This window comes from Crinia signifera, chromosome 4 (genome assembly GCF_055691185.1).
Source record: "Crinia signifera chromosome 4, ASM5569118v1, whole genome shotgun sequence".
NCBI lineage: Eukaryota > Metazoa > Chordata > Amphibia > Anura > Myobatrachidae > Crinia > Crinia signifera.
Genome location: NC_139220.1, coordinates 70,798,240 through 70,812,705, shown reverse-complemented (window position 1 = coordinate 70,812,705; position 14,466 = coordinate 70,798,240). Strand labels below are relative to the sequence as shown.

At 41.1% G+C, this 14,466-nt stretch overlaps 1 protein-coding gene across 3 annotated transcripts in view; it reads left to right on the top strand.

The window, feature by feature from the left end:
• PDLIM4 (PDZ and LIM domain 4) overlaps positions 1-14,466 on the top strand; it is a 255,444-nt gene that overhangs the window by 58,373 nt on the left and 182,605 nt on the right. For all 3 annotated transcript variants that reach the window (XM_083181834.1, XM_083181835.1, XM_083181836.1), the window contains one exon: positions 3,919-4,070. In XM_083181834.1, coding sequence (XP_083037960.1) covers positions 3,919-4,070 — 152 coding nt within the window. The remainder of the gene's footprint in view (positions 1-3,918; positions 4,071-14,466) is intronic.

Here is a 14,466-nt window from a genome sequence, read left to right as displayed (position 1 = left end):
TGGCACATGGCACTCTAAGATCATGAAGATATATGTTGAAGGTTAAACATGAGTAAAACTCAAACTTTGGAAAAGTACTGTGAGCAATACTGATAATAATTAGGTGCCATTATTATAAATTATGACTTTAATTAAGGTGAGTGCAGAACAAGACTTAATAATGTAGCTTCTGAGAAGGAGATCTAGTTTCTGCTCAATTTAGCACTTCCTCTCACTCCGCACAAGTCCTCATCTGTATCAAACATATGCTTCTCTGAAACATGAATCGTTTCCCCTGTACTCACCCATGCTACACAGAAGGTATGTAGGCATGCTTCTGCACACACCAAGGCATTCGGTGGGTCTATAGTAATTTCCACAATCCATGTTGCATGTCGCATAAGTGAGCATCCCAGGTGGCCGGATCACATACGATAAAACATATGCAGTTCTTTTGACTACGATATATTGTATGCGTTGCCGGGAGGCTGTCTGAGTCTCCGGCTCCACTGCACACGGGGCCGCGCATCGGATCGTATGATAAACACATGTGATTTAGCCACTTTTTTCACAATTTCTTGGCCAGATCCCTCGGAATCAGGTTAAATGTGGCCAAATTGCACTAGTGTATGGTAAACTTTTGGACCAGAGCTGACTCATTAAACAGAGTTTCTGTTCCACCCTAGCTGCTGATTTCCATGCTTGGTCCCCCTATAGGAAATGTATTCACCGATTAAGTTATGTATCAGGATACAGTTTGTGTAGATGAATTACTGAGAGGCATTCTTGGTCTTAATGATGCTTTCCATTCACCCATCATTGTGAATATATTTATAAGCAGATCATGGGAACTTAGGAGCTTATTCAGACCCACTTGTAGCGGGCCGAATTCGTCCCCATCCCCGATGGTCAGAGTTTTGCATTACACATTTGCCTGTCCGTTATGAGAATGGGGGGGGGGGAGGGGGCCTCCATGGATCAGAAGCGTAGGAACGGCCATTGTTTTATGGGCATGCCCATAAAAATGCTGGGCATACCCTACCCCTGGGAGTCACGGGCGTGTCGATGCCTGCTTGGGGCAGGTGGCTGACATCACGTGATGTCAGCGCCAACACCGAATTCAGAGGACAGTGTCCAGATGATAAGTAAGTCCTAACTTACTTTTTGTTATGAACGGAGGAAAAATCATTAGATATTGAGTGACCTTCAGGCGGCAACATGCCGGGGATGTGTTATCCCCCTGCATGCTAATGAGGGGATTCCGAGGGGAGGAGTTAGTTTACCAGTCCGCTAGGCAGCAAATCTACATAGCCTAGTGTACAGGTCTGAATCAGGCCCTTAGTTCATACTAGGCTTGGAATTCTGAGGTCCAGCATACACCACTGAGTAGATATGTTGAATTGGCTACTTGGTTCCAATAATTGAGTTTATCAATGGTTCCAAAATGGTCCTCAAGGCATCCTAACCATCCAGGTTTTCAGAATATTCATGCTTGAGCACAGGTTGCTAAATTAGTACCTCAATAAGTTTGATTCAATATCTGTGCATGGATAGCCTTAAATCCTGAACTGTAAAATAGGCCTTTATGAATGAGTTTGGGAACCACTGGCATACAGTACAGTATGTTATCATTTCTGGAATGTGTGATTGTCGTTTTTTAGGTAAACTTTAAAATGTCAGTATGAGAGGTGCAGGGAACTATGAAAACTATATAGTGTACAGGTTGCCAAATGCCTTATTCGAAGCATAAAATCTGCCATCAGCTTATGGCGTCAAAATTGTTTGTGTGTGAGGCCAAACTGTGCAGCTACTGACTTGGCATTGAGCATGCGAGTGACACAGCTGCTCTAATTTGTTGCTTCATGGGAAAATTGGAATAACAGGCATTTCCCTTTCAATGTCGTACCATGTAGTTCAACTGCATGTCTGTATTTGTTGTCTTTATATCTGTTCATAATCTACTATTTAGTCAATATATTAATTGTCGGACTCCTGTTTGTCATTATATAAAGCTTCTTTATAAACTGTGAAGCCCACGCTCTGTCTGGGTTTAATGTCCTGATAAATATGGGTTTAGATAAAACATGTTGATCATTAACATCAGTACCTCAGTTATTTTTATTTAATTTTCTGTGCTCAAGCATGAATATCACAAAATCCTTGAGTAAAATTGTTGGGAAACAATGCTGTATATGTTGTTGGTATACTGTACACTGCTGTAATGTTTGAGCTGTTTTAAGTGAACCATACTGTACCTCCAAACATGACCCTGTCCAGGAGGGACAGAACGCTCAATTCCTGGACTTTCCTTTTTAATATATGATTACCATCACCTATGTTGAATCACCTTTCTTATGCCGGCCACACATCAGACCAACTTTCTTCCAACCATCCAACTAGTTGGTTGGTTGGACAGAAAATCTGGTACTGTATGGGGGCAAATGCCAATAAGTAATTTGCTCACAAACTCAGGAGAATGGACAAAAACATTCAGTGAAATAGTTTAAATCAAATAGGTCCAACTACAGCATACCCTCCAACTGGACCGATTTACCCGGTACAGTACCGTTTTTTAACGGCCTGTAACAGATAAATTCTCCTGTACCGATTGTACCGGTTTTCACTACAGCAGCGAGTGAGGGAGCCCGGGGCCGGGAGCAGCACAGTGAGTGATCGCAGAGGGCGGGGGATGCCCCGCTGGTGGGTGGGGAGGAATGTAACTAACCATGGAGGAGAAGGGGAGGGTTGTTTATGCCGACAGGCCTTAATTATACCGGGCATAGCTCACCCTTCACAGCCACGCCCCCTTTCCTGTAGCCACGCCCCTCCGATATTTTTACAAATTACATTCGCTCCTATCCAGTACCATGTTTTTATTCCATCCAACCAACTGGTTGGACAGTTGTAGGAAAGTTGGTCTGATGTGTGGCCAGCATTAACCATTAATTAACCTGTTTAAAACAGGTGATGGCAGACATAAATTAAGAGGGAAATCCAGGAACAGAGCATTGTGTCCCTCCTGGAATCGGTCATGTTGGGAGGTATGGTAAACAAATCACAAATCACACATAATTATCCCAACGGGACATCTACATGCAAAATGGTTATGGCCTTAACCAGGTGGGCACGGTTTTGCAGATGGACATACCTGTGAGCCACTCCTGTTTGCCATCACTGTGGGGGGGGGGGGGGGGGGGGTTCCTCTGCCTCCCATGTGCACAGCGTCTATTCACAGCCTATCTGCTAAGCAGAGCAGAGAGTGACAGGGGGGATTCTCAACTGCACCCCTTCCTGTTGGACACTGCTGTTCGCAGGTGGGACAGCAGGACAGTCCCACCCTCCAATTTTATTAGGTACAAAATGCTCTGCTCCTGGACTTCCTTTTTACTTTAGGATTGCCATCACCTGTGTTCAACTAGTCAATTGATGAGATGGATGTTTCAACACACGTGATCAAATAGTAAGAGGGAAGTTCAGCAGCCGAGCATTTTGTTCCTAATGGAATGGGTCATGATGGAGGGTATGCAGTACCAAAAAACAGGACTGTCCCACAAAAATCAGGACAGTTTGGAGGCATGTCACAAGGACTTTTAAAGAGAGAAGAGGGCCCTGTCGGTAAGTATCATATTACTGGTGCAGGGTGTGAGGTGTGGGCTCCCCTGGATTTAGGAACCCATGTGCACTACTCATCTTAATCCCATTATAGGTAATCCAATTGGACAATTTATTTCAGGAAATACATGCAGAATGTTTCCATTTAAATTCATACTTTCTAGTAATGCATATCAAGACCACATGTGAAAAAATATATTTGACAGAAACAGATCATGTTTTACAGGCACTTCAATTATTTGCCTGGGACAAACAACGTGCTTGAGTTCTCTATATATTTATATGAGACTTTAACACCACACACCTATTGTTCCTTTTCTTGTGCAGATTAATCCTGGGAGCAAGGCTGCTCTGGCTAACCTATACCCAGGAGATATTATTCTGGAAATCAATGGGGAGAGCACAGAGACCATGACTCACCTACAAGCACAGAACAAGATTAAGGCCTGCTCAAGCCACCTGATACTTTCCCTGAACCGGTTTGTACATCTCTTGCTTTTATACCCTTTTAATGATAGCTGTGGTTTATGTAACTTTATCCAGAAATAACCTTGAATGGAAAGTACAAATATCACCATCAATTAACATTTCCTAATGCAATAGTATATACTTATTATTTTTTATATCACACTTGTTTCTTGTTTTAGAAATGCTAATTATGTCTACATGTCTTTAGTTTTTTATTTTCTTAATTCAGAGCATAGGTTTATTTCGGTTTACATCACAGCAGGGATTCTTTTTTTCATGAGTATCTCCGCTATTTACTAAGCATATCTGGCTGGGACAGAGGCAGCAATAACTGCATACTTGCTTAATTTCATACAAGCCTATCTCCCGAAAGCTGAGGGAGACTCAAGATTTTTGGGGTAGTCTCCCACAGCCCCGGAAGGGTAGGTGACTCTCCCACATTCCACACGCTTCCCAGTGAGTGGGCAGGATGGGAATAAAATCACTACAAAGCAGCTGTGTGAAGGAGGCGGTACTAACATGTCATTTAGGCCTGTCAGTGAATATCCCAGGCATTTCCCCATTTTGGAGGTTGGGCCTAATGACAGCATAATGTGACAAAAGTGAAAAAGTAATTCAATCTAGCGCTATATACAGCTGGTCACTATCCTAGAGACCAACCACTATCTCTAAAAATCACATATATAACATCAAATTATTGGATAGTAACCAACACTTTAAAAACCAGAAAAGAAGGGGCAATAACTTTTTAATGTATGTGGTGAAAAAGTGTCACTCTCTTCTTTACTAATGAAATATACAGTAACTTACATCATATTCTGTGTTCGTGTTCGCATGAAGGTATCTCTATACATACTGGCCCTCATTCTGGTTAGGGAACTCACCCATACGTTCACACATGAAGTTCAATGTTGAAGCTCTGCACATGCGCATATTCGCTTATCCGCATGTGCAGGGCTTCAATGCAAAAAAACATTTGATGATCGACGACCATGATTTCGGGCCTCCACGCAAGCGTTCAAATGGATGTTTGTGCAAAACATCCATTTGCAGTGCAGCGGGGACATTCAACGTGCAGCGTTGGACGGCGTTACACGGCTCGCAAAGCAGCTAACTAACACTGTTTTGCGAGCCAACCAGAATGACCTCCGTGATGAAATATCAAAGATAGACTTTGGCTCACACATTCACGTATCACATAGCGGTATCTTTAAAAACCTATATTTACAGACATGTGAGTATATAAATATATATTCACATGTTGTCTGAAAATACCATGGCTGACAGTTTTTTTATCCTTTTGAATACTTTATCATTCACGTGGATTCCGATTGGTAATGAAAAAGTGTGCAGTGGTAGTGGAGCGAGGCATCTGGCCCTAGGCAGGGAAAATAAAGCAGTACAATAATTTAGGGCCACATGCTCAGGTTTTGGCATTAACACCCAAAAAAAAAAACATAAAAAGCTCATGTCAAACTTTTCATGAGTTGACCTTTGCTTGCATCGAGCTTTTTCCAGTGTTGACCTTTTGTTATGGACCTCAACTTTGTCCCCCTGCTATACCACATCCTGAATGTATAGTCCCAAACAATCAAGAGCACTATTCTCACTGGAAATCTCAATAGCCTCTTCAGTATATTATATTTTAACTAGGACAAATATATATTTTAATATATACTCCCATATCTTAATAAATATTATGTGGGATGTGTGTATTGTGATTATGGTGTGTATATGTGCCGAGCCATCATGTGATACAGTGTATTTTGTGTGTGTGTGTGTGTGGTCCATGTGCTCAACTACAGTATTATGGCCCTTATTTTGGTCCTCACACTCTCACTCTGCTTCATATTTATGAGCAAAGAAACTTGTAGCAATATAGAATAAGCTGAAATTTTAGATGACAGAACAATTTCTTCACTCATCCAAGTCAGTGACTTGGAATGCTGGTCAGACATTCACAAAAATACTGCATGGCAGCATCCAATGATTAACTGATTTAAAGTACCTACAGTATGTTCTGTAATTCTTCTGGCAGACAAGAAAAGATGTTCCGATAGCTCTATAATATATGTATACATTTCAGGCAGTATAAACATTTGGGTTTATTTTTTTATTCTGCCCTCCCTATGCTAGGCAGAAAGGTCACTGGGACCACATGAACTATTATTATGTATTAGCTGCCCTGGGACCACAATATCATTCACAAAATCTAAACATGAAAATGAGAAATGTGACTTGACCTCCCCATGTCATGCGGATAGAATGGAACATTCCAGTGAGCTGAGAGATGTATGAGGTGACAGCATCACTGTTTCCATTATGTAAGATGCAGTGTCCGGTGACTCCTTTTCATAAGATAGATCATACTGTGACTCAGGGGTAGAATTATTAACATTTGATCAGGGGAATATGCGCTATCCCTGTGCATTAAGGCAGGGGATAGCGCTTCCTCTGATCTATGACACCTGCTGCTGGCTCTGAGCTGCGCTGGGGATCTCGCGAGAGTAGCGAGATCCCGCACATGCGCAGTGAGCCGGCCAGGGGAAAGGAGACAGCGCATCAGTATTAGCTGATGTGCTGTCTCCAGGAGGGGACATCGCCGGAGGTGTATTAACTAATGTGCTGTCTCCAGGGGGACACATCAAGGTGTCATGTAACAGTTTTCCGTGAGAAAAAAAAAATCATAATTATTGAATGAAGATGTTTTGACTTAGGTATGATATAGTAACAATGTTATTTTAAATTATTGTAATCTATTTACTGATATATTTTGTGGATAAAAATGCTATGTCCACATCTTCTCAAAGTTCTAATACTTTATCCCTAATGATAAATATGTTATATAGAAACAGAATTTGATGGCAGATAAGAACCACTTGGCCCATCTAATCTGCCCCTTTTTTAAACAGGTTACCTCAAACCATATTTGATCCTTATTTCTTTTAAGTATATCAATATGCCTATCCCAACTATGTTTAAATTGCTCTATTGTATTTGATTCTACCACCTCTCATAGGATGCAATTGCACTTGTCCACTAACCTTTACTACCCTTTTTGTGAAAATAATATTTCCTCAAATTTCCCCTGAATCTTCCTCCCTCTAGTTTTAGTGCATGTCCTCGTGTTCAGTTGTTCCTTTTCCTGAGAAGAATGTCTCCCTCTTGTACCTTGTTAAAACCCTTGATATATTTGAAAGTTTCTATTATGTCCCTCCTTTCCCTTCTCTGCTCTAAACTATACATATTAAGATATTTAAGTCTTTCCGGGTAGTGATGTCGACCATTTTAGTTTCCCTTCTTTGTACAGTCTCTAATGTATTTATATCCTTCTGGAGATATGGCCTCCAGAACTGAACACAGTACTCTAGATGAGGCTGTACCAATGGTTATGGTATAAAACAGGGTTAGCCAACTCCAGTCCTCGAGAGCTACCAACAGTTAACGTTTTCCATGTCTCCTTTTAAAATGTGTTAGTCAGTAATGAGTGCACCTGTGTACCTGCGAGGTGAGCTGGAAAACATGAACTGTTGGTAGCTCTTGGCTACCCCTGGTATAAAACATGTACAGTGTCTAGGTCTACAATCAAATAGTCGAACACTAATGGTCCACAGTCACAAGGTCGACGGGGTCAAAAGGTTGATAGGGTCTAATGGTCGACATTGAAAAGGTCGACAAGGTCCAAAGGTCGACCTGAAAAAGGTGGACATGATCAAAAGGTGGACATGGAAAAAGGTCAACATGATTTTTTTAATCTTTTCGGGTGTTGACATAGGTCAACATGGATAAGTGTACCGCGTCCCCTCGCATGGCTCGTTGCGCTAGCCATGCGAGGGCTCGGTGTCTCTGAAAACTTTGTAAAAATATGCATGTCAACATTTTTCATGTCAATGTTTTGACCATGTCGACCTATTGCCTGTTGACCTTTTGACGGTTGACCTTTAAACCCTGTCGACTTTTTGACACTGTCGACCTGTTGACTGCCGACCATTAGTGGTCGACCATATGACTGTCTATCTTGAGTCAGTTTATGATCAGTCTGGATACCGTACCAATGACCTATCCAGTGGAATTATTACTACTTTCTACTGCTAATTCCTCTCCCTATGCAACCAAGCATCTGACTGGCCTTCGTCATTGCTTTGTTACATTACCTACCTGCCTTTAAGTCACCTGAAATAGTGACACCTAGATCCCTCTCTTCCTCAGTAGTTTCCATTATAGTGCCATTGATACTATATTTAGTCTTTGGATTTTTGAGATCTAAATGCATAATTTTTCATTTTTTTGGCATTAAACAGTAGTTGCCATGCTCTTGACCATTCCTCTAATCTGCCTAGATCCTCAATCATTTGTTTTACCCCTCCTGGTGTGACTACCCTGTTGCATACCTTTGTGTCATCTGCAAAAAGGCACATTTTACCCTCAATTACATTTGCAATATCACCAATAGAGATATTAAAAAGCACTGGTCCAAGTACAGACCCCTGGGGTACTCCACTGGTAACCTTTCCCTCCTGTGACTGCACTCCATTTACTACAACTCTCTGTTTTCTGTTAGGGCCAAATGTATATAGCGGCACAATCTGGCCATTCATACAATGCCCTGCATATTGGCATGCTATCTTGTAGAGCGCAGCACCAATATAGACATAGCTATAAAGGCCATTCAAGTCAAAATTACAGCTTAATCGGTATGTCATATAGCTAATTTTCACTTTCTAAATATGACGTATGCCGATTCATACATGTACGATGAGACAGATATGTCGTGAGATGTGATGGATACATCATATGATGAAACTGATCTGACATTTAATGAGATGGATGTGACATTCACCAAGACACATATTCTGAAATGGATATGATTCATGATAAGAGAGCTATATGGGGTAGTTTTCAGGCCTGGGGTGTGGCCGTGCTTAGCAGGGAGCAAAGATCTGTACGTCAGTAAGCAGCACACATTCCCAATGTGACAAGAGCCAATAGATCATTATACATCCTGGGTGACAGTACGTTTGAGAGTAATTTCAAAAGAACAAAAGCATTCCATACTACTGCCAGCAGACAGAGGCTTAGCATGGAGCAGAGATTTGTACAACAGCACTCATTCCCAATGTGGCAGGAGGGAGTAACTCCAATTCACAACTCAAACAAACCAAGCTCATCCTCCTCCTTCCCAGCAGGACAGCCTAAATAGGCTGTGATTGGCTGGGTCTGTCATGTGCTTTTCAGTATACCGTATAGACTCGAGTATAAGTCGACCCGAATATAAGCCGAGGCACCTAATTTTCAACAAAAAAACTGGGAAAACTTATTGACTCAAGTGGGACCCTCACTCGAGTATAAGCCGAGGGGGGCTTTTTCATCATAAATAATGTTCTGAAAAAGTAGGCTTATACTTATTCTCACAAGAAAGCTGACATATTCATTGATGTCTGTATGTCAGGTCCGTGATGTCATAGGACATGTCCATCTTGGCACACGTCATATCTGTTAGGGATACGGGTTTTTGGTATATGATATAAATTAATTCTAGTACTGTAGCCCATCCCATATTATTTTTTAATAAATGCGTATAAAAACATCAGATAACCCAATTCCCATGACTGATTGTATTAAGAGTACATTTTGTAGCTCCCCCTTGTGCCGCCAAAACAGATCGAGGTTTAGATTCCACAAGATCTTTGAAGGCCTCCTGTAAAATCTGTTACCAAGATGTTAGCAGCAGATCCTTTCAATCCTGCAAGTTGTGAGGGGGACCTCTAGGACATGCCACATATGCTCAATCAGATTGAGGTCTGAGGAATTTGACGGCCAAGTCAACACCTTGAACTCTTAGCCATGTTCCTCAAACCATTTCTGAACAATTTGTTCTGAACAATTCGGCAGGGTGCATTATCCTGAAGAAAGAGTCCACTGCCATCAAAAAATACTGTTGTCATACAATGGTGCACTTGGCCTGACAGAACTTAGGGTTTCCCAGCAAAATGTTTCTTAGGGCATCACACTCTGGCTTGCATTCTTCCAGTGCATCCTGATGACATCTCTTCATCAGGTAAATGATGTACATGTACCCGACCATCCACTTGATGTTTTGGATTAAGCACCTTATTTACGTTGCTCCATAGCCTAGTTCTGAAGCCCAAGTGAAGCTCATGTGCCCATAGTAGGCGTTTTGGCGAAGCACAGGATATCATGTCCTATCATAGCTAGTAATAACTTTACCAGCAATTTGTGCTACAGTAGCTCTTCTATGTAATAAAAACCCATGGCCCTAACTGTGCAGAGTTTGTATATTCTACCTTGTGTGGGTTTACTCCGGGTGCTCCATTTTCCTCCCACAATCCAAAAATATACTGGTAGGTCAATCGGCTCTCAGAAAATTAACCCTAGAATGTCTGTGTGTGTGTGTGTGTGTGTGTGTGTGTGTGTGTGTGCGTGTACATGTGGAAGGGAATATATAGATTATAAACTCCATTGGGCAGTGACGGATGTGAATGTTCAAATATTCTCTGTAAAGCGCTGCGGAATATGTGTGCGCTATATAAGAAACTGTTAATAAATACAATAAATAAATAGATGCTCTTCTCATATGCATCATTGAGCCTTGGGTGCCCATCACCAGTTGTTCTTCTTTGGACCACTTATGGTAATTACTGCGTGCCATGAACATGCTTTTTTTTTATATGTCCTGAATTTAGAAAATTGCATTTTCTCATGGGAATGGCACACAGGAATGTACTGTTCCACTAAGTAACGTACAAATTGCACAGTATGGAGTGTCTCCCTTATACTCTCGTACTGCTCCCCTGAGTAGTTAAACTACTTATGGATGAGTGATATTTTATATATAGTTTTAAACAAAACTTTGCATCCCTAATTTATAGAAAACATATTGAAATTGAACTTATTTTTCCCAGACCAGAATGTACCAAGTGGGCAAGTGTCCAATTTCTGCTCTGATGAAGTTGACTCCCATGGTCTTCTTCGCACTGCTATAATTCTGTCATATCCTCTGCATCAGCAGGAATATTGTACATAGGAATAACTGTATTAGGAGTCTTCAAATACACATATAATTGTGGAGAATAACAAAATGCTGTGCAGGGTGGTGTTGGCGCATAGAGAAAAAACTAGTTGGTGGAGCCCAAAAAAATAGGGTGATTTATTTAAACTAATTTACAAATATTAAAGTGGATCAATCCCAGATATCCCAGGAATCCCGGGATTGAGCATTTTTCAATCCTGAATTCCGGCATTAAAAAAAATGCCCTATGATTGGCTACTCTAACTGGCACCTGTGGTTTTGTAAGCCACCCTATGATGGGAGAGAGATCCGAAGCTGTGTCCTACAACACAGCTCACATCACTATTTCACTGCACTCCTGAATGACCCCCCCCCCCCTATACTTTTTTAATAGCTCACAAGCATATTGTATTGACAATTATATTGATACATGCCCCCACAAACCTACCTGTCAGTGGTGTTAACAAAATGGCATTCCAAGCAGTCACTGTATAATACAATCAAAAAAAGAAGATGCCATTTTGTAGCCCCTGATTGTACAGCAAACATTCTGGAGAGCTCGGCCTGGCTTAAACTGACATGCGGATGTTCTTTAATTGATGAGAGGAAATTGGCTTTTGTGGTTTGTTTAAAAGTTAGACTCCCAATATGTCACTTTATAAAGTGAACTCTGGTATCCACTAGATTAGATTTTCCTGGCTGATTTCCCAGGCATGTTCATTGGGGAAGCTGTCATCTATTAGAATGAACTTAGGTCTACAGTCATTAGGTCGACCCCACTAGGTCGACTGGCAGGAAGGTCGACCTGACTTAAGGTCGAATTTGCATAAAGGTCGACATGAGAAAGGTCGACTGGTAATAAGGTCGACATGGGGTTTTTCACAGTTTTTTGAGCCGACATGTGCCGACAGGCGGTATTTCATGCCCTACCATCCACTAGGGCGTGGAGGAGGTTATTAAAGCTGTTGCGAGCGAAGCGAGCCACCGTGCCCGAAGCATTGCGAGCGATGCAAGGGTCCGATTTTCATTTGCAACTGTGTCGACATTCGGATCAAAAACAGTGAAAAACCCATGTCGACCTTATGACCAGTCGACCTTCCTCATGTCGACCTTTATGCAAATTCAACCTTAAGTCATGTCGACCTTGGCCCATGTCGACCTTAAATCAGGTCGACCTTCCTGCCAGTCGACCTAGTGGGGTCAACCTAATGACTGTAGACCTAAGTTCATTCTGATAGATGTACCGATTCCGTTCATTGTGTTTTAATTAAAGCAGACAATACTGTATATTACTGTAAAAAGTTTACAAGTTCTGAATGTTGTTGTTGTTGTTGTTGTTGTTGTTGTTACTACTACTACTACTACCACCACTATATTTATAAGATGCCACAAAGTGTCCACAGTACTTTACAGGGTAAACATGGAAATGTTACAATAGCCCAATACATATTTTCTGTGCAACAGAAACGGGTGTTGTATAGGGTTCCGACATTTGGGATCCCGACAGTCATTAACCCGACGTCGGGATTACGACTGCCCGGACTCAGACAGCATGGTGAGCGCAACAAAGCCCCTTGCGGGCTCGATGTGCCCGCCACGTTGCCACCTATTCTATTCTCCCTCTATGGGGGTCCACGAGGGAAAATAGCAGGTGGCCGTCGGGCACCTGTCTTTCTGCGTTTTGACAGTCGTGATCCCGACATCGAGTAAATGACTGTCGGGACCGCGTCCGGCACCCACAGGAACAGCAACTTGGTTGTTTATGTAGAGGTTCACTTGACTCTATAATCTTTCTACAGGTTGAGTATCCCGTATCCAAAATGCTCGGGACCAGGAGAATTTTGGATAACGGATTATTCCGTATTTCGGAATATTTTAATATTTCAATGATGTATTTTGAAGTATCTTGCATGTATGCTGTATAAACACATAAAATACACACACATATATTTTATTACCACATAAAATACACACAAATATATTTTATTTGTTCAAAAAACAAGGTTTCAAAACATGAAACAAAATGTGTGTACTATCTCAGATATTGAATTTGAATGCCAAGCAATCATTTTCTTGCACATATATAGTGCCAGTTACATATCATGTCACCAGTAGTGCTGTTACAAATGTCCCCAGTGAGTTATTAGCAAAAAAAATATATTTTTTTTCACTTTCTGGAATGTATGGTTTCAGAGGCAGAACTCTGGGAGGCAATGGAGTCATCTGCCGCCGGGCTCCTGCTCCCAAGGGGGCACCTCTCCTCCCCATGCAAGCATAAATCAGTTACTTAAAAGCCAACAATATTGCTTCTGTGGCTGAGTTCTGAGAAATATATGTTATATATCTATATTTCTTAACAGAAATATATATTTTATATAAGGTTTTATTGGGTTGTGTTGTGTATATATATGTGTGTGTGTGTGTGTGTGTGTGTGTCGGGGGGGCACCAATATATATCTTGCCTCCAGGCATCTGGAACGAACTTACGCCACTGTATGGTTTTCGGAATAATTCGGATAACGGATACTCGGATACGGGATACTCAACCTGTATATGCTTTTGGTATAGTCTCCCAATTCTTGTAGGTTTTGGCATAATTAAAATGTAAGGTTTGCTATATGAAGTAAACAATGCAGAAAAGCAAGTCAATAAAATTAAACATGTTTGAGGCCCCCAACCGCTAGGTACTAATGAAGCTATATTGTTGTTGGTTTTTTTTAATAGAGGAATTTTTTTTAGATCATCTCTTTCCAAGCCACCACTGTAACCTAAGGCACGAACCAGATATAAGTTAATGAACTGAAGGGATTTAGACCGCAATAAAAATACATAAAAACATTGTAGTTTTAAAAAGGAAAAAACAAACATTTTAACTGGAAACTTAATATAGTTTAACTACATCTAGATTAAGATGCATAAGCTTCTTTTATTCTGTTATTTTTAGCTAAGAATTCATTCTGCTACAAATTTGTTGTACAGAAACCATTAGTGCCGTATTACTATTTAGGCAACGAATGTAACACATGCTTGCCTACTTTTGAAAACTAGTTTCAGGGAGATTATAGTTGGTATAATCATTTTGGAAAGTGCCACATTGATGTCATGCTGCACCCAAAAGGTGTGTCTAGTTCCATATATGATGAGAATGTGAAAAGAGATTGTGAACGTGGCACCTAGAAGCGTGGGTGTGTACTGCTACATCTGAGAGGAATCTTTTAAAATGACTTATATACAAATGTAGATGAGCCCAAAGCAGTTAGTAAGAGCTACTATACTTGGTAAAGTGCTGGGAAATGGTGCAGATGATTCAATGTAAATGTATCTGTCTCTCATTCCTTTGTTCCCAATTTTTTTTACAGTTTAATGTGGGCTAGGTG